Here is a 26,307-nt window from a genome sequence, read left to right as displayed (position 1 = left end):
GTGTAAGAGTAAGAGAGCGTAGCAGTGATAGACGAGTGATTGAAAGCATGAATGAATCGTTGCAAGAATTGGAAAGGTCAATGAGCGAATGGGATGGGTTAGTTGAAGAATTGGGGGAGGTATTTGGGAACGAGTTAGAGGGTATAGATGAGATTGTGGATGAAACTGAGAGTGGTAATAGTGAAGAAGATAGCGTGAATCTGAGAGAGAATGGAGGAGATGATGTGAGTTTGAATGTTGCTAGAAGAGAGAGTGATTCTGAGAGAATGATTGCGTGCCCGCGAACGCGATCTAGAGGACCTGCTAGTGAGCATCCGTGGGTGTTGCGTAAGGCGATTTGAAAGAGGTGTGAAAAGGTGTTGGTTGGGAAATGCTAAAAGGGGGAGAAATATAGAGGATGAATAAATTTGTTTTTATTTAGCATTTCCCAACGTTTTGTGTGAGAGAGAGAGAGAGAGAGAGAGAGAGAGAGAGAGAGAGAGAGAGAGAGAGAGAGAGAGAGAGAGAGAGAGAGAGAGAGAGAGAGAGAGAGTGTAATTGTCGTAAGTGAGTGCTTGAGTTTGTTGGAAGAGGGATGAGGTCGTTAGTTTGTTTACGGCGCTGTCTGTCTGTGGAATATGTGAAGGATTTTTCAGTTTTTTGGGAGTCTTTAGTCAGAGCTGAGTGCCGAGGTCAGTGGTTCTTGTGTGGGACAGTTTTTGTCGACATGCTTTTCTGGGAGTTGTTGTTCTTGTTGGTGTGCTGTTTATTTGTGTTTGTTTCCGTTTTTTGTATTTCCTTGTTGTGTTTGTGGTTGTTTGCTGTGATTGTGGTTGTTACGTGGGCCTTTATCCATCTCCAGCAACCGAAGATCAGGGTGAGTGTTGTTTGTTGTTTTGTTTGTGGGTTTGAATTCCGCCACAACATGACCAAGTATAGAAACAATGCTAGACACTAACATTTTTATTTTCCATCGATTATTTGCTGTGAAAAGAATTGCCATTCAAAAAATCACCCCATTGTAGGAATGTTCACCTTTTTATACAGTGTTGTAATTACTTGATTAAAATAAACCATTTGCTTTTGTTGTAATAAAATTTTTTACACAAACTCATCAGTCATATGGAATGCAGCCAGATGCATAGAGCAAGGCATTTCGAAGAAAGATCCTAATGTTGAATCCTAGCTACCTCTCCAGCCCTTGCAATGATTGGGGCACTACAGGCAAGGCAGGAACTGGGCAGATACAGAAGTCAGTGCTGAAGCAAGCATAGTCATGGGAGCTGAGGCAGTCATAGGCACCCCAAGTGAATGAGGCACCCAATGTGGGGGCAAGTGTCGGCCAAAGTCATGGTAGGAAGGTAAGTAGATGCAGGATGCAACAGGGTATGATACACTGGAATACATGATAAAGCTATGAACACTGCATTCCTTGAGGGCACGGGAACAGAAATTTAGACTGAAATACATTAGGAGTTTAAATGGGAGTAGTTGGGGAGCCAGGAGCATCTGCGTACATGGAGTCTGTGTGGTGTATAGCCAAATTATCATACCCCAGAGCATATGAACACTGTAAAGCAACTTTAGGGGGTCAGAAACAGGGGATTGAAGTATCCAGAGACCAGTGGCTATGAAAACTGCCTTGAAGCTGAAGAGGTATAAGCAATGGGAACAGCATCAATGAGCAAGGCAGAAACAGGAATGGGAACATCGCCATGCAGTGAGATCAGGGCTGTCGGCACGAAAAGTAGCAACTAACTTCTGTACTTTAAGATTGTCACAGTAAGGAATTGACCCGGAACAACAGATAGCTTTAGACCTGAGCCTGTCAAAAAGTCGTCACCCACAGAACACAGCACAGAGATTGATGAAGAAAACCCAGCCTGAGGATGATGATGATGAGGAGGCAGATACTGTGTTTGACACAAATGCAAGAGCAGCAGATAACAAAACAGGCAGATTCTTAGCAGGAGCAACTAGGTGAGGCAATTACCCAAAAAGGTGAGAGCTCCTCTGGAGACCAGATAGTAGGGGTAGATACTGGTGAAGGTCTACTGTGGAGGCTTGAAGTCCTGATATCTGAAGGAGGTGGCATGGAAGAGGGGGGAGCCTCATTCCTGGATACTTGTGACTTTAAACTCAGCATTGCTAGTCAAATCTGACGACTCACTGGTAGCAGAAGTAGAATGTTACCTGAATGCATGCTTCCATAGCCCAAACCTAAATTATGGGTGAACCAGCCAATCCTTGCAACCCTCACAACAGAGGTCATAAGTAAATACTTGATCCTTACAAGAAAGGCACTGCAAATGGAGGTCCTTTTTTCCAAGAACAAAATGAATGTGCTGCAGAACTTACCATCCCTACCCACAAGGTTTGTTGAGGCATAGTTACACTGTGAAAGATGAATGCCAAAGAGAATACACTTCAACATAAGAACAGAATCATGTAAGCTGAAGCAGAATGGGGAACCAAAGGTAGCCTTTACTGCGGTAAGGGCATCAGGAAGTAAATTTCACTAACTGAAAATCACTGTGTAAACATTGAAATTTGATAAGAACAATGCAAGTATAGAAAGTTTTGTTAAGAGCCCATGAATTCTGAAAAGAAAACCTCAGACTAGAAGTATACACACAAGAAAAATAATTGAAATAGCAGTTGGTTAATGGGGAAAACTATTCCATGTGGAAATGTTATAACAGAATGCACTCAGAATGATTTCTTGTTAGTGTCGCTTCATAAAACATGGGAGAAATGATTAATTGATGAAAGAAAGGAATTGCATCTGTTTTCAGAAGAGATGCATCGAAAATGGCATCACTGACTGGAGGATTGGTCAGGCATGCACATCGGGATCTTGCTTTGAAAGCTTTGCTTTGTGCACCTAAATGTGTTCTCACATAATTGCTATTTTATCTTTAATGAGATTATAATAAAAGTTTTAAAATCAGATTGTTGCAGAATATTTTTTCTTACTAAAGATGCTTGACACAGTGAAACTGATAAATCTGTTTGTCTCAATTTCAGGTCTCTTTCCTTTGTAATGGTGACATCTTGCTTTGCCTTTTTCCTACTTTCCGTGTGTTATGTGCTGGTTGATATTATAGGTGTATGGACAGGTGCTCCATTCTTCCAAGCAGGTATGTGGAGTAGTTGAAGGCCTCATAGGGGTGAAGCATGTACAAAATTACACTCAGAAATATCTTTAGCATGCTCTAAAAATATTTCCTTGAAGGTTGTATGATAAATTTTAGGTATGCAGTAATAAGTGTGTAACAGATATAACCTATACCATAAACAAAGTTAGTGAACTCTATTTTTCTGTTTTATTAGATCTGGTACTGCGTAAAGTCTTATTTGAATGAGTGTCACACAGTACATGTGCAGTATACTGTAGTTTGTATATAACATACTGCACAAGGTGTTTGTTGATTGGTTTACATTTAAATAATCTTAGGGTGCATCCACATTGTAGCAAAACATGTCATAAACATACATTGGTAACCTACCACTTACATATCACAACATTGGTAACCTACCACTTACATATCACATTGGCAACCTACCACTTACATATCACAACATTGGTAACCTACCACTTACATATCACATTGGCAACCTACCACTTACATATCACAACATTGGTAACCTACCACTTACATGTCACAACATTGGTGACCTACCACTTACATATCACAGACAGGTTTAAAACTTGTCATTGTTGTCAGCTAGTTTGTGATATGTAAGCAAGAAGTTACTGACATTTGCTTATGACATCTTTTTGTGCAGTGTAGATGCCCCCATATGGAAACAGTCCCATGCCCCAAGGTGACATGAAAGTTTGATGATAGGTTATAGGACATAAGACTGGTGTGAACCATCCAATGAAGGTTGCCACTTAAATGACTTGTGCAGCACACTTTAGCTGGTACGTAAAGTCTTTGTATTGTCCATTGGGCTCCAGCATAATTGCTGTTTGCCTAATAAGTTTCATCTGTTCACTTTGGTTTCTTCTCAGTTAACTGTCTAACCTCTGACTTTACATTGTTGCAATTTTAATCCTCACTTAAGAACAAATTCATATTTTCATCATAAACTCATTGTCCTGGAAGCTTCAGTCTCTCTTACAAGAAAGGAAATGTTAGTCAGCCAATAGTTTTAAATGTTGCACGTGTGGGCAGATTCCCAAGTCTCAAGCAGCTACATTTTTTATGATTCACTGACTCCTTATGGGCAGTTCAGGGTCTGCTATTCGGCTTCAGCTGTACAAGTGAGTTAGCTATCCTACCTACTCACCATCTTGGAAGATGTTCAAAGATATCTCCTTTGGTGACAGAATCCTCAGAATCCCAAGATGTGTGTCCCACTGGATTCTCATTCCCCAAAGTTTCTGCTTTCATAACAGAGTCAAAGCTGGGAAGAAAGCCCCTCCACCAGGGATATTATCCCTGCTAGAGGGGATAATATCCTTGTGACCAGGAAGTCTGGCTGGCTACTTATCCTGGCTTTGACACATCTATGAAAAGCAGAACCCTCTAGGAAAGAAGAACCTGGAGGAACACATGCCCTGAGAGTCTGAGGATTGTACCACTGAAGGAGATCATTTGACTTTGAACATCATTTGAGAAGCAAGTAGGTATAGTACCTGCTGGGATGGGCTACAGTAGACTGAGTTGTACAGCTGAAGCTAAAGAGAGTAGATTATGTACAGTACCAAGTCTGAAGGCCCTTCAGTCATCATGTAAGAAGCAATGCATCAGAATCATCATCAGCTATAAAACAAAGGTGTCATACTTTGAGAACCTGTATCGCTTGGCATCGACAATTTTTGCCTTAGCAGAGGATACAAGCTAGGGATTGTCGAAAGGCTCATTCTGTAAGGAAACAACTTAGTAATGGAAACACCAGCAGGAGTAGCTGTTCTATCCAGAAATATGCAGGCCCTTTGCCAGCAGCAGGACTTCCATTTGGTGGGTCTGTTTGTGACCAGACTTTTTTAAAAGCTCTGCCTTCCCAGTTCCAGCAGCTTGCTATACATGACGCTATAATGTATCTCTGGTATTGTCTAAGGGCCTTAACCTTTCAGTCATTCAACTTGGTTAGGCTAGTAATAGGCAATATGTTAGTTTTGGAGGATCTGTTGATGGATGACCAGAGTAGCTCTTCTTTGGTCACTGCAAAAGAGGTTTGCCATCATTCTACTGCTTCTGGCATACCTCCCACCAGGCACTTAGAGAGGACATAACTGGGACCAACCAGTTTCACATATTCAGCAGAAAACTGGAAATGCTAAATTTAATGCTTGGAAGCTGTCCAACATAACCTGAGAGGTAGAGGCTTTTTGGACAAGGAAACAGAGAATATCTCTAAGCCATGCGGAGGAGCTATCAGCAAATTAAATCTAATTTGCAATGGATGCAGTTAAAGGAAAATTGATTAGGTATATACCACAATTCCATAATTAACAGACTTTTTCTTTTCATGATGGCATAGATGTCATTCTTAGTCATAAAATTTTACTGGCCCACACTCTCTTAGGTCTTGAACTTCTTCTAGTTGACAAACTTAGTTTTTATATAAGTAACTTATCCAGTAATTACAGTAATAATAATAATAATAATAATAATAATAATAATAATAATAATAATAATAATAATTTAGGCCAAAGGACAAGTGATGGGACCTATGAGGTCATTCAGCGCTAAAAGGGAAACTGAGTAAAGAAAGTTTTAAAGGTGGAAAGTAAGATGGAAGAAAGATATGAATGGAGGTGCAGTAAAAGGAATGAAAGGGGTCACAGCTAGGGACCGAAGGGACGCTGCACAAGAACCTTAAGCAATGCGTACAGTGCAACGCATGAGGTGCATCCTCATGCACTGATAGCTCTACCCACCTATGGGGGTTATAAAATGTTGACGTATCCTTTAGAATAGGTCTGAATAAACTTATTTGCTCTAAAAACTGACAAGTTACAAGGTATAACTTTTGATTTTTAAGGAATTTACTAACAGTAAGGTACTTTTTTTCACAAATGAGTACAACTGAATATCTTTGAACATTACTATAAATTAGTTTCTAATCCTTACACCATAAATTAGTTTCTAATTTTGATGACAGTTATCAAGATAGAAACACTACTAATACTGTGCTCTATATATAATGATTACAGGTATGAACAGCATCTTCCTTTACGTTGGGCACAACGTTGCTTATAATGTGTTTCCATGGCACTATAAAGTTGGCTCTATGAATACCCATCTCCAACTATTGGCAGAAACATTATGGGGAACAACGCTGTGGGTCCTCATTGGTCTGTATTTGTTTTACAAGAAGAAGTTCTACACAGTCTAAAAGCCCTAACACTGTCCAAGAGGTGGGGAGGCTTCTTCTAAATTATGACAATTTGTAATTATATTGGAAATGTGAAGAAACTAGTCCATCACACCAAAAATATGAACATTACAGTATAATCTGAATTACTAAATTTAAAGTTTTAATAATACTGTCATTGATAGTTTTAAAACGGCTGCATGTTAGAACGCATTCATTTTAATGCCGCTACAGAGTACTCTACTGATATATGGAAAATATCCTATTTCGTATTAAATCTAGAATACTTTAAATATAAAAATATTCCCTATAGAGATATCCAATTTCCAAAAGTGCCAGCTAAAATTATAGTCCCCCTCCATGTAAACACTACCCAGTGAAATCAAATCTTAAAGACAGCAAAACTTACTCACACATTCCAGTTTTAAGATTTATTTTATCTATAGCTAAACAACTTGACACTAATAATTTAATATCACTTTGCAACTATTGTATCAGGAATTGAACTTGGTACCATTTAATCTCAATCAAGGTTGACTTTACTATGAACCAAGGAAATACTTCTATGGTGTTATTTTCCTTTTTAGCTGGGCAACTAGGATTTTTCTTTCCCACATTTTTCTGGTAATGCTTACACCACCCACTTAAATGATTAATTGTACCTATCATTCTGATAAAAAATTCTGCATAGGGTAGTGTTACCCTGGTGTAGTAAGCTACCATGAAACACCTATTTAATAGTGAAAAAATACACTGAAGCTTCTTGTATAATTTTACAAAAAAACTTTTACACTGAAATTTGTCTTTTGTGGAGGCAGAATTTTACACATGGTTTTTGTTATCCAATGTATGTCATATTTTCATCTGTTAATTTCTGATACAGTAGTACACAGTATATTGTATTGATATAAAAGTGATTTTTGTGTCGTCAGTATGAAGTTTTTTTTATCCTGCAAATTGAGTACTATAAATGTTGGAAAAATGGTAGGAAAAAGCTTGGAAGTGGTGGAAATGCTGACAAGAATATGGAAGATGATATACAAGTACCATCCTACTTACAACCAAGCTTGGTTGCAACCAAACGGTTGTAAGTCAAAATGGATGTAAGTCAAACCTTAGAAAGTGGCTGACATACTGGGTAGGGAATAATACAGGGTGCGGCAACATAACTTCCTTTTTCCAAAAGGCAATAAAACAAGATGTATAAATCAGAAAGGTTTTAATTTTGTTTCATAATTATAGTACATATTTAAAGTTTTGTTTCACACAGTTTTGAAAATCATATCAGGTAGGTGACGTCCCCATTGTCCATACACTGCATATACCGATTTCGGGTGTTTGCCATGACCCTCAACAGCGTATCATTTGCCTGGATGCATCAACAAACAAAACATGCGCTACTGGGCTGACACCAATCCCCATGAATTGCATGAAAGGCCTTTGCATTCACCTAAAGTCACAGTGTGGTGTGCAATTTCCTCCACTGGAATTGTTGGTCCTTGGTTTTTTGAAGAAAATGAGGTCACAGTGACTGTGAATTCAGACCGGTAGGATTTTTTTTTTTTTCCCACGAATTGAAGAATTGGACCTAGGGGATATTTGGTTTCAACAGGATGGAGCAACGGCTCACACTTCAAGGGCATCGATGGCTGTTTTGAGGAACATTTTCCGGGCGCCTCATTTCAATAAGGGCCGATTTGGAGTGGCCAGCCCGTTCCCCGATTTGTCCCCTTGTGATTTTTATTTGTGGGGATATTTGAAATCCTGTGTTTATGTCAACCGCCCAAGAAGCCTACCAGACTTGAAGGCCAACATCCGAGAAGAAATTGCCAATATACCCGCTGCTACGCTGTTGAGGGTCATGGCAAACACCCGAAATCGGTATATGCAGTGTATGGACAATGGGGGACGTCACCTACCTGATATGATTTTCAAAACTGTGTGAAACAAAACTTTAAATATGTGCTATAATTATGAAACAAAATTAAAACCTTTCTGATTTATACATCTTGTTTTATTGCCTTTTGGAAAAAGGAAGTTATGTTGCCGCACCCTGTATAAAACCTTTGCTATATAAAGTACCTACATAGTGCTATAATGTAATGTACAATGATCATTTCAATCTTTTTACCATAATGTACTTTTGATATATTTTAATCATTTATATAATGTACAGTATACTGTACTGTATTATGTACAGGTAGGCATACAGTAGAGTTACAATGGGGTTAGGTTCCTGCATGCATGTCGGAAGTCTATTTTAATATAAATCGGTTTGCAATTCAGTCTACAGTACAGTTAATACCGTATGATGCTGCTGATAGGGCGGGGTAACTCAAATTGATGCTGCCTGAGTGATGAGAGAGCTCTCCCGAGATGGCACGTTGCCGAGTAAGTCGGTTGTCAACTGTCATACAGCCCTGCTGCCAGAAATAAGGTTATAAGTACAAATGGTCATATGTTGAGCAGGTTGTAAGTCAGATGGTACTGTACTTGTGCTCATGGAGTATATGCATAAAGGATCTGGCACAGAATCAGTTATAAAGACTAAGAAATATATAAATTCCAGTGGTGTTAGGCAAGACAAAATGGAGTAGGTTTATTGGCCAAGGAAAAAATGTCTGAAGAAGTGATAAATGAAAGAAAGAATAATGAAGAATATTTTACCCGTGTTTGGTTTACCCACTGCAGTCAGGAAGACCAGAATAAGAAGAGCAAGAATTTTGGAAAAGACTATCAGGTGTAATGACAATACTACTATAGTTAGATGAGATACTGAAAGGCAGATACCTAAATGGTCCTGTAGGAATGGACAGAGCTGTTTTGAGGATGTTTTGAGAGAAATAAATCAGGAGGAGAAAGAAGCTGGAATTTTGCAAAAGCCAAGGACTCAAGCTGTTTCACACTATGTAGAAGCCAAGAGAAAAAAACTTAACATACAATAGTGGAGAAGCTGAAACACATTGATATTATGATGAAAAGTATAAACAGCATAAAATATTTATACTGTTAGAATTATCAGGAGGGTCTTTATTAACACATTGCAGGTTGCAATAAGATGATGTTACAACCAGTCAACAGAATAAAAACATATAAACTAAAAATGAAGACAAAAAGGAAAATAAAAAATGACAAGAAGACAAAAAGGAAAATAAAAAATGACAGGAAATATAGCATAAAAATGAAGACAAAAAGGAAAATAAAAAATGACAGGAAATATAGCATTAAAAAGGGTTCAATGGAAACCACTGAAAGGCATACAAAAGTTTGTGAAAATAGTATGCTGGTTGACATCAGGGAAGAGTTATACAACTAGAAAAACATGATGGTGGGATGAAGATTTACAAAGGGCAACTGAAGAGGAGAAGAGATTGCCATGTTCTCTCAGAGGAGGGGCAGGAAAGAGGATTGAGATGTATAAGGGGAAATAGGGATGGAGGCTAAAAGGAAGGTGACAAGGACACAGAAGAAGAGTTGGTAAAAATATTTAAGACAATAAACTGGCTGAAGAATAATGTACATGGGGTGAAGTTTATAGTAGATGAGGACAGAGAAATTAAATTTGAAAATAAAAGACGTACTGGAAAATTGGAGGCAATACTCTGAGAACTTTCTCAGCAAAGGAAATGAACATAACTGCAGGGTGCCGAGTTGTAGATGTAAAGGAAGGATCAGCAGAGATTACTCCCGGAAAATAAAAACAGAAAAGCTCCATGACCCACCAAAATGACAAGTGACCTAATGAAAGCAGCAAGAGGGCTGGTTATCCATGAGCTTACTAGAATATATGAAAACCTGACAGCTGAAGAAACAGGACCAGAGCTATAGGAAAGTGAGCCTTACAATTCACAAAGCAAAGGGAATTGACAAAAATGTTAAAATGTTGAAATTACAGAGGAATAAGACTCCTTGAGCATGATATGAAAATACTGGAAGACATGCTAAAAAAAAAAATTAAAACTGATAATTCAAACTTGGCACCGAAAAGGAAAATGGAAGCTATTTTGAAAAGGTGTGAATTTTAGGATTCATGATCAGAATAGTGGAAAATGATATTACAAACGAGGAATTGATGGAGAGACAAGGTTCGAAGTTGCTGGATAAAAGACAGATCTCAAAAAATTCCAATGGTTTGGACACGTGATGAGGAGGGATGAGGAACACTTAGTCAGAAGAGTATATATGGAAGTAACAAGATGAAGACTTGCAGAAGACCTAGGAAATCATCGAGAAACGGGAATAAATGAAGAAATAGACGTAATGGAAGTTCTCATCGAGAAAGGGGAATAAATGAAGAAATAGACGTAATGGAAGTTCAAAGTGGAAAAGCACAGAACAAAAGATTGGAGAGAATTCATTTTAAACATCTGACCCAATGAAGCTAAAAGCTTATGTACATATGATCTTGTAGAGAAAAAAGCTGATGTAAAAAAATATTCATGACGATGATAATTATGATACCAAAAGTAATGGACAATCTTTACCTCAAGCACTTGATGAATGAGTAGTATGAACTTTTAGAAAATGGAGTAAAACTATAGTGAATGAATAGTATGAACTTTTAGAAAATGGAGTAAAAATATAAACATATTACAGTATTGCTTATGTATTTTATGAAAATATTGGAGAAGGTGATGGGAAAAATGAAGATAAACTTAATAACGGAAAGGCACTTGACAATTGCCAGACAAGCAATTAGATGGGCATTAAAAAAGTAGCTGTTACCATGAAGTCCCATTGAGATAATGATACTATTATTGTAAAATCCACGTCAAAAGGTGAGTGAAAACCGGGACTTTGAACAAGTACTTTCGTAGTTTACCTGGAAAATGTAGAATAAACTACGAAAGTACTTTTTCAAAGTCCTGGTTTTCACTCACCTTCTGACATGGATTTTATAATACTCTCAAGCACGCGTCCCTTCATGCTGCATTGGATAATGATATTACAGTATCTAAACACAATGCCTGCAGTGAAGACAGTGGTAAGTAGATAAATGGTGCTCACCAAGGACCAGCACTGAGGCCTTTGTGTTTTATCATATTAATGGGGGGAAGGAGTGCAAAAAAGGAAGGCCCTTGGAGCTGCTGTACACAGAAGACTCATTTTTACAGAAAAGAAGCGGCTGCTGAAATGAGCGTGGAAGAGAGGTGTTACATGTAAAACTAAGCAAACAGACAATGCTTATGATGACTAAAAATTAAATACAGGAAAAAGTGCAGGTAGGATTCTGCCCATGCAGATGCTGCACCTCTCTCGTATCGGCACCTCTCTCGTTGGGATTTTTGACATTGGGGATCTCTATAGGATAAGGTTCCGTGTTTTTGTAGTTCACCCTTTTCCATACACGACTCCATCTAGTGGAGCTCGCTCTGGGGGTAGTAACTCCAGCATTTCATTTAGCTTTCTCTGGTATCTAGCAACGGAATTACCTAGAAGTAAGTGCTGAATGGACTTTTTCACCAGGTGACACGGGCCCCTCTCCAGAAATAGATTTTTCCTTTGTCAAAATCCTTTTTCTTTCAAATCTAATTATTCATTTTCTAAGCTGTCTTGTCATCTTCATTGATATTGCTTTTTTTGCATCTGTGGCATAAGCCAGAGGGTCCAGATTGGGAGCCACGTAACATGGAAGTTTGTGGTTGCTCTCTGTGGCAAACAGGTCTACCTGGAGACCCGGTACCTGAAGGCAAATCCACCCGAACGACTTCCCATCCAAAGACCACTCCGACTCTAGTGGGGTTGTCCTGGAAAGTGAGTCTGCAATGACATTTCGAACACCTGCCAGATGGGTGGCTGACAGATGCCAACAATGTTTCCTCGCTAGGAAGAAAATTGTGATCATCACTTGATTGATATGGCCCGACTTGGAGCCTCCTCTGTTCAGGCAATGTACTATAACTGCATTGTCTAGTACCAGCCTGATGTGAATCTGTCTGGCTGGTCGAAGTTTCTTTAACGTTAGGAACACCACCATTGCCTCTAGGATGTTTATATGGAACTGGCGGAACACTGTCGACCACGTTCCTTGGACTTTTTCGTGTTGGGAATATCCCCCCGAACCGCTCAAGGAGGCGTCTGTATGTACCACGAGAGACGGAGGGGGAAATTGGAGAGGCACTAATCTCAACAAGCTCTTGACTGTCAACCATGGGCGAAGTCTTTTCCTCAAAATCTGGGGGATCAGAGAAAGTTTGTCTCTGCTCCGCCTGTTGGCTCGTTTTCGCCATACTCTGTTTATGTCTTTCAGTTTGGTTTTCAGCAGCAAGTCTGTTACCGAAGCAAACTGAAGAGAGCCAAGAATCCTTTCCTGGGTATGACGAGAGGCATGTTTGTTTCTGAGGAACTGTCTGGTAGCTTTGGCTATTTCTTTCCTCTTGGCTGGTGGCAGAGACAGTTTGGAGTGCTGAGGTCCCAATGAATCCCTAGCCACTGGAATTGAGCTGCTGGAACTAAGCGTGATTTCTTTCTGTTTATTTGGAAACCGAGGTACTACAAGAAATTGATGACTATATGGGTTGCTCTTTGACACTCTTTGGCACTGGGTGCCCAAATTATCCAATCGTCTAGATACGCAGCCAACATGATCCCTTGGGACCGCAGCTCTTGGACTACTGTCTCTGCCAGTTTGGTAAAAACTCGGGGTGCGATGTTGAGCCCGAATGGCATGACTTTGAAGGAGTAGGCTTGCTTTCCTAGTCTGAATCCCAGGTAAGGGAGAAGTTTCTCAAATAGGGACGTGATAATATGCGTCTGTAAGATCTATAGAGGTGGTGACGGCCCCACGAGGAAGTAGGGTCCGTACCTGCGAGATTGTAAGCATGCGGAATTTGTCGCACTGAATGAATGAATTGAGACGGGACATGTCCAGAATTACTCTCCGCTTGTCTGAGTCCTTCTTCGGAACACTGAACAGACGGCCTTGAAATTTCAAATGTCTGACTTTCCTTATTGCATTCTTCTGCAGGAGTTCTTCTGCAAAGTCCTGTAAGTCCTGGGATGGGTGTTGAAGGAACCTGACTGGTGGAGGAGGCCCCTTGCACCAGCTCCAACCTAGGCCTTTCGAGACTATGCTGTGGGCCCACGGGCTGAAGGTCCAACGGTCCCTGAAGAGATACAATCTCCCTCCTACCTGGGGTGTCTCATTGATTAGGGGAAGTCCTACTACCCCTGGTCCCGCGGCCTCCCCTTCCTCGTGAGAGGGACCTGGACGTTGCTCTACCTCTGTAGGCGCCTCTAGCTCTGCTTCCTCTCGCATACCTGTTATAGCCTCGAAATGTCCCCGAGCTCTCAAACGAGGCGTTGAAAGCTGGGGACGTCACGAAAGTTGGTGCAGCGGAAGCATGTTGATTCGGTTGCACCAAAACAAACTGCTGTTGGGGGTGCGCCTTAGATGTGGAGGGCTGCCCGACCTGTGAAACTGGGACAGCCTGAAGCACAGTCGGAGCTTGAGGTCTCTTAAAGCCCTGGAACCTCCTGAACCTTTTCCCTTTAGGCTGAGGGCCGGAGGTCTCAGGAAAACTTCCTCTTAAAAGGAAGACCCCAACGAGAACAGAGACTTTGGTTGGTCTAGTAGCTTCTGCCATAACATTATTGACCTCATCCTCCGGAAAGAGATTAGGTCCCCAGATAGAACTTTTTATTAGCCTATTAGGTTCATGTCTGATGGTGGTCTCCGTAAAGATGTGTTTTCTGCAATTTTGTCTGGCTACTACAAAGTCATAAAGATCTGACTGGAAGGAAGCCAGAAATGACTTTGTAACCACCTGAAACAAGGGCTCGTCATGGTAGGCTAGAGCTGTTACTTCTGACATAGTGACTGAGTGCAGGGAACGACTTAACCTGCATCTGGCCTCAAATTCTGCTTTGAGCAGAGCTTCTGGAATTCTAGGAAGCTGCTCACTGAACAGGGCGGAGGCACACTCGGGATCGAGTTTCCCCACTGTAAAAGTTGCCGGAGCTCCCAACCAACACTCCGAATCTCCGGGGAAAAGGAGAGAAGTGGAATCCGTTTCCCGGAGCTGAGGCATAGGCTTGCCATCCAATCCCGCTTGAAGGGTCAACTCCGCAATTTTAGTAGTGCAAGGAGTCGGAATGGCATCACCAGTAGAGAACATCATGAAAGTCCCTTTGAAAGGAGTAAGTTTAGTGTTCTCGCACTCCCAACTCGTGAGAGCGCACAACAGAGTGGATTGAGCTTGATCCTTTGGGAAAATAACTGTCTCCTTAGGGACCTTATCAGACCTAACCCAGGCTTCTTCCGTCAGCCTGGCGAAACCTGGAAAGGGGGGAATTAAGTCGGGTGGAAAGAACTCCAGTTCCTCCAGACGACGGGTGCCTAAACCTTCGATGGTCAAAGTGTCATTATGCAAAGGGGCATGTAAGGCCAGACGCCACGGGTTTCCTTTATCAAAGGGAGGCAGTTTGGAGGCATCCGGGACAACATGGGACTGCTGCGCTGCTCTGGATTGGATGAACCCGGAAAGCAAACTTTCCTGGGCCTGCACCTTCTCTGTCAATGATTGCATAGATTCTCTGGAAGACCGCAGGCTCGTAGCCATGTCATTAAGCTTAGTGTCTACTTTAGAGTCGATCTTTTGCATCAAAAGATCGACGAAGGCCTCAGAATTAAAGTCAGGCAAAGACTTAGCTTTCGAAATTCTGGATCTCGACCCCTTATGAGGGGGAGCAGCCTTAATTATTGGCGCCACTGGTTTGGGAGCCGGAGACGACTGAGAGGAGCTTGGCAGATTAGACCTTTGAGGTTTGGAGGTTTTGAAGAATCTTTCTTTTTCTGTGATTTTACCTTGGGCATAACAGATTGAGATCTGTCCCCAAGGATAGCTGGATTCGGGAAACCCTGGAAGGAAGAGGAAGAAGAAGACGGTGAATTAAGAAAGGGAATATTCAAACCAACCCCGCCTGTCTCACTTACCACCCTACCTTCAACCTGATGGACATCAACTTTGACAATCATGGGTTCCGCATGTAAATTAATAGCCGCCACCTCTTCCGCTACCTCTCCGCACAGGGCGTTGTCTTGGGAGGGTTGTGTATCCAGCCGGATCTTTTCAATGATCGGTGCGGCTAAGTCCTTTGGTAAAGCGGCGGAGATCTGGGAACCAGGGTAGAGGAGATTACATATCTCCTCTGAAAGAACATAAGGTTTGCCGGCTGCAACATTCCTCCCGAATCCGCCGACCCAGGACTTCAGAGACGACAGCGCTGCAGAGCGGATTATTGGTTTAGCCTGGAAGAGAAGGCAGGATTAATAAAAATCCCTTCTCAAAGGAAGTTACTATAAGAGGTAATAAAATCGAAAGAGACTACAGATTAGCCGACTCTCGACACTTACCGATTCATCGGACGCCAGTCCGTAAAGGGCGTAACAAATTTCGCAGCCTTCTGGGTGCCAAACAACTCCATCCCCAACATGAACTGCACAGCTAGAGTGCGAGCGGCACACTTCGTGACCGAACGATTGCTGGAGAATGGCCGAGCACCCAGGTTCTTCACAACATACCATCTGTAAGCAGAATGATGGTAAATGAGTATCATAAGAACAGGCGCCGCCAGAGTAAGACCGGCGGCGAGAGAAATTCTTAATAGCGTAAAAGTTAAGTATACCTTAGTTTTACCAGACCACTGAGCTGATTAACAGCTCTCCTAGGGCTGGCCCGAAGGATTAGACTTATTTTACGTGGCTAAGAACCAATTGGTTACTTAGCAACGGGACCTACAGCTTATTGTGGAATCCGAACCACATTATAGCGAGAAATGAATTTCTATCACCAGAAATAAATTCCTCTAACCCTTCATCAGCCGGCCGCGGGAATTGAACTCCGGCCCATCGAGTGACAGTCTGAAGCTCAACCGAGTCGGCCAACAAAGGGCTTCTTAATAGCTTAAAATTAATACAAGGAAAACAAGGCAAAACCCCTCCGGGAATTCTGGCAGAAAAGTAAATTACTGCTAAAAATGACGGGGACGTTATGATACTCTTCCGTAATAGTCACTGAATTTCGCTGGATTTACATTTATGGGAACGAAGTCACCATGGCGGAGTAGGGGGAAAAGATATAGCTCCCCAACGACCGGGGTTCATACCATCGTAGTGATAAGAACAACGAAAAACAGGACTAGACCGGCGGAGATGAATGATAATTATCCCAAATGTTATCATGTATACCCGGGACAATGTTCGACACACAAGCTGCCAACCAGTTAGACGTTGGGAGCGAGTCAGCGAAACACCGCCCGGATGGAAAAGGGAGTAAGTGACAGAAACCTGGCGGAACAACGACCGGTCGAGTGGGTAGCACCCTCCAGGGGAACCAAACAAAGGTGAGCGGCTACCCCCCCCCTCTCATACAGGGGAAAACGCACAGGTGACGTCACAAATCAGATGACGATAACCGGGCTGCATACACGAGAGAAGAGAGAGACGGTAGCCTACACTCCAAAACCCAAGCTCTTTGGACTAGACAGGAGGCCAGTGGGGTATGCCACTGTAATGGGGAGAGAAGGACCTAGGTCCCAGCTCAGCCAGCCACACGAGACTAGAACAAACTGGGTAGGAGGAAAAGTGAGGATTCCTCACGCTACAGGAACTCGTAAACAGGGCAAACCTAACCTCCCAAGCCTAATGGCTGAACGGGAGATTAAGGTAGCCTAACATCGTGTAAGAGCATAGCTACGTCTAGCCTAAGTGGATAGGCTAAAAAAACTACGTCTAGGATAACAATACAAAAACAGACACAATAAAAACATTCGAAAGGGGAGCCTGAGGATAAACATATCTAAATACGTATATAAAAGCACAAACGATTTGACGAAAAGACAGGCCAAGAATAAGCCGCAGCATCAGAGGCATAAGGATACTGTGCGGTATCCCAAAATGGCCGCCTGGACGCCAAAACGAATGCAAAACTTAATCTAAAAATATATATGTCATCCTGCCTTGTATAAAACAGCTAACATCATGAATAAATACTTCACACCAACGAGTAAATTTTTAAGCTGGAGGGGAAGAGAAACTGATAAAAGGGACCCAAATTCTCTTGTCAGAAAATGGGAGACCCATAGCCTACATGATAGTGGATAGGCAAAAACACGATCTCGGCCCCAACCAGCAACACGATACAAAATAAAATAAATTCTCCACACAAGCTCCAAACTATATGGAGTCAACAAAAACAAGGAGAATAACACATAATAATATCAAAAACGTTGAGATTGAAGATCAAAACTGTAAGAGGCAAACATAAAGCATACGCTGCATATGGCGCAGTGCTGCAAAACGCTAAGAAAGAAGTTCGTAAAACTAAAATTAAAATGCCTCCAAGACCAACAATCCAACCAGAATTAGTACTCAACTTAGATGGTGAGAAAATCTCGGTGGACGACATGATGAGCTGCCAAAAAGGAAAATACAATCACACACAGAATAAACGTGTTTACGCGGCCAGTGCTAAAATTGGAATGACGTGTCAGTCTCGTGATGACGCCTAGTTTGCGAGCGGGTGAGTATTCTTGATTACAGGTGTGTAACGGCCCATCCAATTTGGGACTTTGAGAATTGAGAAGTCTGTTGGACAAAGGCCTGTGGTAGTGGTAATAGCTCACCCCTTGTGTATATCGACATCTATTTAAGATGAGCAAACTGGAGGTAGTAACTCCAGCATTCTAGATAGCTTTTTTCTCTGGTATATGTAGCAATCTTATACCTAGAAATGTGCTAATTGGAACCAATTTCACTGGCTGACACAGGTCTTCCCCTAGAAATAGATTTTTCCTTTGTCAAAATCCCTTATTCAAGGAAATGCAATCTTTACAAAGTATACAAAAAATTAACATTGCTGAGAAGTGTATGCCTTGGAGGACTGAAAAAGTCCAGCATATTCTCCAAACCATTGGGTTTGGTGTGTTTCTAGAAAATCTTGGAACACATTGCTTCCAAGATGTAATTCACCTTTGTACAAATACTTTTCTGAACTTGCCACATATAAGGATTTTAAAGTAATGACTTTTAGTATTACTGAGATCTGATATGGTAATAGTCTGTTATCTGTAGACTAATTAATCTTTAATTTGTTAAATCTTTTGTTGAAAGGATACATGCCTCTTCAGTTGAGAGTGTCCTCCATTAAGGTAAATAGTGTTTCTGATCACCATGGAACTAACTGTATGCATATAAGGCTGTATATAAGAAAGGAGGCTGGATTTGTTTGCTGCATTGATAATAAAATAGTTATCATGGAACTGGCTTCATCATGATCTCCCATGTATTTTAAAGGGGAAATGTTTCCAGTTTGTGATCGACAAAATTTCCATTCTGCTTTGTACATTATATTGTGGTGCTCTTAGTACTGGATGATGTCATAAACATGTAATTATGATGGGGAAAAGATCACTGCTCTTTAAATCATAAGTTGAAAAGGAGAGGAGTTTTAGAGAAAGGAAAACCCATGTTCACTGGTAGTTCAATATGATGATTTTCATGACAGAATTAATTATTTGGATACTTACCTACTGTTAAAGTTAGCTTATATCTTCGCACCATTAGGTGCGATTGGCATTCAAAATAAAAAAAAAATAACAATTGGCTAACCTGCTGGGACTGTCTCTGTAATCACCTGTTTCCCACCAGGTGGCGCTGGAGTGTTTACGTTATTGTCGGAATTCTTGGTGACCACCCACTAGGATGTGTAGAGGCTGGGTGGGTTTCCACTTTAACAGCGGGTAAGTATCCAAATAATTAATTTTATCCAGAAAATTATCATTGTTTGGAATGAAACTTACCTACTGTTAAAGTTAGCTGACCAACCACATTGAATAAGGATGGTTTAGTTCAGCCAAGTGAACTAAAAACTTTTTAATGAGGGGGAAAAAAGCTTCTCAACATTCCTGCCTGTTGTGTGAGCCTTACTGGCAAGTACTATGGCCAGACGTCGGAACCACAACAAGGTGTAAGACCCTCATAGCAAGACTTGTCAGAGGATCCTTACAGGGAAAAAAGGACTATACCTCCTAGAGTACTAGTGACTCCTGTGCCGAGCTGAGAGCCCATATCCAACAGTCCAAAACTAAAGACAACTACCACCATCATATGTGAAGGTGCACTCCAACACATGAATGTGTGATTTCATGCTCCCAAAATTTGATATCAGGATTTCCTACCAACTAATGATAAGATAGAAAGCAAGGATACTATCATATCTGGTTCAGGAGAAAGCATCCCCACCGCAACAACAGGACTAAGGGCTTTACACCTCATGCTAAATTTGAACATTTTGCAAATAATATGAGTCAAGAACAGTTATATCTCCCCTGAGCTGCATAACAACCTTCGCTAGGAGTCAACAACAGTTACATCTCCCCTGAGCTGCATAACAACCTTCTCTAGCAAAAGGTTTTAAAGGAAATAAAGACATGCTTATGGTAAGGAAACTATGAGGATTATTTTCAAAAATGGTAAAAGCTCAGGAATCAATTCTACGTGCATTGACTTAAGAAGCATTCTTGGACATACGAGTGTTTGGTCTCCTAACACCACAGATAAATACTTAGCTCCTCCTCTTAAAGGTTTATGTCTGTCCAGGTAAACAATTAAAGAGTTCTAACTGGACAGATGACAGCTACTTCTTCCTTGCCCACTAAAGCAGGTAAATTAAGCACCATCACAAATCTGGGAAGGGCTTTCACTTCTAATCTTTTCTCAAAGCAATGAAAGAAAAGAGAGAGGTTGCCACTAGAACAGAGCCTACACACAAAAGTGGGCTTGAAGCTCACTAATATAAACCCTTAAGAGTTCTAACTAGACATAAGACAGCCACTTCAGCACTGCCTACCAAAGCAGTTAAATTAGGCACTACAGTATAACAAATCTGAAAATGGCTTTCACTTCTATATCTTTTCTCTAAGCAATGAAAGAAAAGAGAGAGGTTGTCACTAGAACAAAGCCCACATACAAGAAAGGACTTGAAGGTCACTAACACACTTTGCCGCAGCAAGAGCTAAAAGAAAGGTATCTTCAGAGTTCTTAAGTGATGCCTTATCAAAAGGTTCAAACTGAGGTTATGTTAAAATCTGGAGGACTACGTCTAAATTTCATTGTAAACCACTATAGGAAGATTGAAATTTCCAGCACAAGATAAAAAACCTCTTCAAACTTTAAATCATGAGTGATATTCTAGTCAGCATGATGCAGAGCAGAATGCAATATAAAGTGGTATCCTTTGATTGCTGTGACAGAAAACTGCTTTGCGTACCCGAGATACTGGCAGGGCTTAAATCAGGATATCTAGCAAACAGGTGCTGGATATCACTCTGGTCAGATGAGGCATATGGAGGTTTGATGGAATCTTCTCATATAAGACTGTCTGAAAATGTCTTTCCTGAATGGAAGAAGACGAGGAACATCTTTCAGGAGGGAAATTAGGGGAACCATTCCCTTTGGGGGCCAACAATGAGCTATCAAAATCTTACTTGTTTAGCAAAACTCATACCTTGTTGAGTATTTTCTCAAAACAGCAAACAGAGGAAAAGCATAAATGTCTAAATTCAACCAATCTGAAGGAAGGTCTCAACAGCCCAAGCCTGAGGATCCTGGCATGGAGGGCAGTAAACTGGGAGAGGAGTATTTTGGGCAGTTGTGAACAGACTGGTGTTTGGGTCTCCCCAGAGGTTGAGGAAGAGACTAACTGACCGAAGACCTTGCCCTTTCAGCTGAGTTAGTCTTCAATAACAATGTTTTTCCCTAGGACAAAACAAGGTAAAGGAATGATGTTGCTGGGCTCTGTCCAAAGGAGAAGGAAGTTTCTTTGCTAGCCTGAACATGTCTCTTGATCTGTGTCTTCTTTTCGTCTTATGTAAGGTTGAACTGTCCGAAAAGGCTGCAATTGTATTGTCAGACTAGATGTTCTGCTGACATAAGACCATTCCAAACTGCCAAAAGCTGTAGGTTGTTTACCTTCCAACTCCCCCCAAATCTGCCTCCGAGACATCTGAAGACAGTGTAAAGGTTCTTGAGGCCTACAGGCCAACCCATGAAGTTCTCAAAAGAGGTACAAAATTGTCTGTCTATCTATCTCTCTGTTGGAAAAAAACCCAAAAAGAGAGAGCTAATCTTCATCACCATATAAACAACTGACTGGATCGGAAAACCATAGATTAGTCATTATTGAACAAAATGCCCAGCTCTGAGGTTAGACATTAAACATAATTCTTCACCTACAAGGTCATCAGAAACAAACTGGCGAGAACAAACCAGTTGTCCAAAAGAGAGAACTACTCCGATACCAAGCAGATGTATCCATACTGCTAAAAACTCCAACACACAGGAGAATACTTTTCTTCGACTGAAGGTGTACTGGGATGTGGAAGTGTATGTCCTACATATCAACAGAAGACATCCTTTGCCCTTCCGAAAGGCTGCCAGGACCAAACTGAATGACTCATTGAAAAGGGAGTAACATGAGTAAACTTGTTGAGACTGGAAATGCCCATGGCTCAATGGTCTTGCTGCGTAGCAACTGTCCAATCTACCCCTCCCAACTCTGAACTTCTCTGTGTGAAGAGTGTGGAGAGAAGGATATCAGGAAGTTGATAGGGTAAAAATATAATAAAAGGTACAAAATATCCTCCTTCCCTGAGAACCATCACTACCAAAGCTTCTTCTGATGCTTTGCCAGACACTTCTGAAACTTTGCACACACACACAGCCTTCTGAGAATCCACACAGCCTACTTGAACTGGGAGTTCAAAACATCAGTTATGGTTACATGTGTCATTTTTCCACTCAGAATATGAGCCAGATCACTACTGAAGCAGAACCCGAGAGTGGTTTGGGAAATTCTACATGGAGCTTACATGGAAAAAAAAAAAAAAAAAAAAAAAAATCCTAGAGGGAAGACTTCAAAGGTAGGGCTAAGAATTTTCTACTCTCCTGATTTGAGACATCTTAGGTGATGGCTTTAAATCCTTAGGGGTTGAGGAGACGATGGGACACTGTCAAACATGACAAATTTTTAATTAATTTGTATTTTTCCTAACATACAAACCTGAGGTTTTTACATATGGATAACTTCCAGTGAAGCTGGAAAGTCTGGCTGTTAAATTTTTGCAAGGCAGTTATGGTAACAGTTAGCTATGGTAGGGGCGGAAGTACCGCCCACCCTACTGGTATACATTCAACATTCAATCTCTTTAGTTTACTTTTGGCCGCACTGTCGACATGAGGTGCTTTTCTTCTCTGTCCTGCCATTCAGCCTTTTTCCTCTTGTATATTTTACATTTTCTAATTTGAAATATTGTTTTGGATATGTTGAAACATTAATATATCAAAGACATATCAATATGTTCTGTTCTAAGTGTACAATGATATATTTTCTCATACTGCGTAGTGGGATTAGGACTTTCTCATACTGCGTAGTAGGATTAAGTTTGGAGTTTTTCCCCCTTTGTATCATTGTTCTTATTTTATTTTTAGACACATGTTTTGATTAAAACCACAATTTCTGGGATGTGGTAATGTTTTAGTCTTCCAGTTGTGTAGATTGAGACGGTTGAGATGTTACGGGTTCGTGTTGCAGCCAAGGGATTTGTGCGAGAACTCATCTTTCTTAACTTAGCAAGTTTTCCTTCTCTCCCTCAACATGAATATTAAAGGCACAAGTCCTACGGTTGCGTTGGTCCTGCCTACATGCTCAGGACCAGTCAGAATTTACCATCTTATCTCTTTCCTGTCTTGTTGGGGGGTGTGTGAGTCATGTGGCTCACCCCCTTCCCTCAGATACAGATATGTTTCTTTTCCTTTCTCTTGGGGCAGGAAGTTTATTCCCATCCTGAGAAGGGGGGAGAGGGCATGTTATTTTGTTTCTTTTCAGGCCCTACAATTCAGATCTTGTTTGCCTCTGGACTTCCCTGTCTTCTTGCGTGTATGTTGTCAGCCCTGCTGCTCGCCTTGAAGTCGGACGGCGGCGTGTTCCACTCAGTCCCTGGGAGCCCCTCTACATTCTCTTCGCTCTCCCAGTGTTACTCCTTCACATATTGTGGTACCTCACCCACTCATTAGTTCTGTGGTAGAAGTTTGGAACTGAACCAGTTCTGTTGGCAGTGTGTTCCTTTCAGAGCCAGGGAGCCCCTTCGACGTGGTGACTTAAGGGGTTGTTCTCCTGGTATGGTGGGGCAACGCCATATGGTAGATGTACCGTTGAAGTCATCATTCACGGGTACCAATCTTAGACATGCTGCTCCTCCGATGTAGACTTCGTCTGCTTCATGGCTTCTTGTCTCCCTTCCAATGTTTCGTCATCCGGTGCCCTTCACTTTGGCTGCCCTTTTGTCATATATATGAAATAAACTCTTGTTATCACACAATTGTTAGAATATATGATTTTTCCCACTCTTACACCTAATAATTTCTGCTTTGGCAAGAGTTGTCTGCGCCTGTGGCGTCACGGATGTGATTGTAACGTCATGCCTAGTTCTTATGTCATCATTAACCTTTCCTCCAACGTAGTTTCGATTGATCAACCCTGCCTTTCAAGAGAAGTATGACCCATCTTCTGCTATCACAGACATTGCAACCTTTTGGGAATTCTTCGCTGTTTCTTCACACATCCGTGTACTGTGGTGCAGCCCTCCAGTTGTAATAGAAGTCGAAGATGAGAATTCTTTCGTCTTCACCTTCTTCAGTTGGTGCTCTCCCTCGTCAATGAACTCTGATTTCTTCATGTGGTGGTCTCTCTCCGGGACACTGCTACACAGAGCACCAGATGCATGGTCTCCACAGGTATTCAGCAAGTTGAAGAGGTAACCCGTCACCTATACTGTACTTGTTTCAGGATTGTCCCCCAGTCTAGTTCCCCTCCACCCATGTTTCTACAGACACTTGGGTAGAAGGAGCAACTGCTTTCGTCCTGTATGTTACTCTGTAGCTCCTTCTGAGCTCTTTGGTTTCTTTGGAAATCTGAAACACAGAGGGTGCTTGTCTCAAGCATTTGGCTCGAGCAGGACACTCGGTTTTCTTCAGAACTCTGAGCCAACGTTTCTCGCCAGGTGTTCAAGACAGAAGCAGCAGTGGAGTTTCTAGCAGATGTACCAGCCAGAGTTGATACACTTTCTTCGTTGGACGTGAGAGATTCTGGAGGTTTGGGGACGTGTTCCAGCATAGGCTTTGTCTTGGCCCTCGCATGTTCCTGACTTAGTTCCCGTAGTTCCAGATATCCATGGACATGACTAGGTTTGACGTTCTTCTTCCTGTGTTCAAGGATGTCTAGCCAAGAAATGATGCCCTTTCCGTTGATGTATGTGAGGGATTCTGCACAGTCATTGATGTGTCTCCACCCTAGGATTGTTGTTGACTCGATGTTTGAACGTCTGTGACATTCTTCTCTGTCTTTCCATGCTCTTCCAGAAGACTGTCCGATCTTCACGCATTCTCGACAGTGTCCTGTCGCACGTACATGTGGTTGGTTCATATCAGTTGGTCATCTCATATGTTCGGACATGACAGCACGGACATACGTCCGTATGTTGGTATATGGCCGTTGCCCCGGGGGCGGGGGGGGATGTTGGAGTTGTCTCAAGATAGCGTGCCAAGGATCAGACCATCAACCTTGCTCGAGTGAAAGGTTGAGAAAAGAATGGGAGGCCCATTCCACGTTGAAGCGCCGTTTCCCTTCCGTTCATTGCCTCATTCGTTCTGTTGGGTGAAGAGCGTTATTTTAATTTCTGTGGACATCTAGAGTGGAGCCGAACCATGCCCACAGCCATACGCACTTTGTCCACGGCTGTACCAGTCGCGTCCACACCCCTCGGCGACAACTGGCCACTGTTTGAGGGCTGAGACACATCCTTTTGCCCTCACACAAGCTCGTGACTTTATCAAGTCTGCTTGCTGATGTGGCTCTTAACATATCCACAGACGTGGCTCTTAACATGTCCAAGGACATCTCTTCTCATGTCCATGGACATAACTCTTAACGATTCCGAGGACTTGACTTGTCAAGAGCGGGGGGATGTTGGGACTCCTTCGCGTCAGAAGAGGTCTTCCGTTTCCAATCAAGACACCTCCCTCTCCCTTTTCCTTATGGTGCTTACCTTCACCATGGGAAATGGAGGATTTGAAGAATAGAATAAGTTTTTCTTTCCTCTTATGAAGTGGTTATTGATCTCATTCATGAGTTCAATAATATTCATATACAATTCTGAAGTTTAAATCCCCACCTGTGATCACTCCTACTGCTGTTGAAGCTCTTCTAACTCAAAAAAGGATTCAAGACACCGCTAGATTTTCTTGGCTAAGGACAGATGAGGAAATATCTTGTTCCTCAAGAACTTGGTGGGATTAGTAGCCTAGCCTACATGACATCAGAGGGATAAGTTCCTCTCTGGTGTTCCATGAGATTTTGAATGCTGGTTCTCGACTTCGTCAGACTGCTTTCACTTCCTTCTACCAGAAAGACTTTGACCATAGGCCCTTGGACACTTTTTCCTCGGATCCGGTGATGGCTGCTCAACAGATGGTGTATCTCATCCAGTGTCCCAGGTAGGACAGTTTGTATCTTGCCAGAGATGATAGTGTGGAATGAGTGAGATGTCTGGTTTCGTCTCTCCCTTTTTCCTTTCTTCTCTACCTACGGATGGTTTTGAAGGATGACACATCATACGCTGGAACTGGCTTGATGCAGGTGAGTTGCAGTCATGCTGTTACAGCATTTTTATGTTCCATACAACATACAGATATGCTTCTCAATAGCCTTTACTTCTCTCTCCAGCAAGGGGAGTGAGAAGTGGCAATCCCATTGCAAATGGCTGACATGGTTTGTTCCTTGAACAGATATAGTTCTCTTTGACTTCCATATACAGTATAGCCTTTACTTCTCTCTCCAGCAAGGGGAGTGAGGAGTGGTGAAAAACATGTTTGCATGGGGCTGACATGGTTTGTTGCTTGAACAGATATAGTTCCCTTTGACGTCAATATATGCAATGAAT

The 26,307-nt window shown here is 41.7% G+C and overlaps 2 protein-coding genes across 2 annotated transcripts in view; one reads left to right on the top strand and one right to left on the bottom strand.

The window, feature by feature from the left end:
• Nucleotides 1–7,240, top strand: part of Hgsnat (Heparan-alpha-glucosaminide N-acetyltransferase) — a 36,685-nt gene extending 29,445 nt beyond the window's left edge. Inside the window, exons 14-15 of the mRNA XM_067083729.1 lie at nt 3,007–3,119; nt 6,149–7,240. Coding sequence (XP_066939830.1) covers nt 3,007–3,119; nt 6,149–6,330 — 295 coding nt within the window. The 3' untranslated portion in view covers nt 6,331–7,240. The remainder of the gene's footprint in view (nt 1–3,006; nt 3,120–6,148) is intronic.
• Nucleotides 7,241–7,862: 622 nt separating this feature from the next.
• Nucleotides 7,863–26,307, bottom strand: part of Nbr (exonuclease mut-7 homolog) — an 85,094-nt gene continuing 66,649 nt past the window's right edge. Inside the window, exon 4 of the mRNA XM_067083765.1 lies at nt 7,863–8,729. Coding sequence (XP_066939866.1) covers nt 8,592–8,729 — 138 coding nt within the window. The 3' untranslated portion in view covers nt 7,863–8,591. The remainder of the gene's footprint in view (nt 8,730–26,307) is intronic.

Source organism: Macrobrachium rosenbergii, chromosome 41 (genome assembly GCF_040412425.1).
Source record: "Macrobrachium rosenbergii isolate ZJJX-2024 chromosome 41, ASM4041242v1, whole genome shotgun sequence".
Taxonomy (NCBI): Eukaryota; Metazoa; Arthropoda; class Malacostraca; order Decapoda; family Palaemonidae; genus Macrobrachium; species Macrobrachium rosenbergii.
This window is presented reverse-complemented; position numbering and strand designations above follow the sequence as displayed.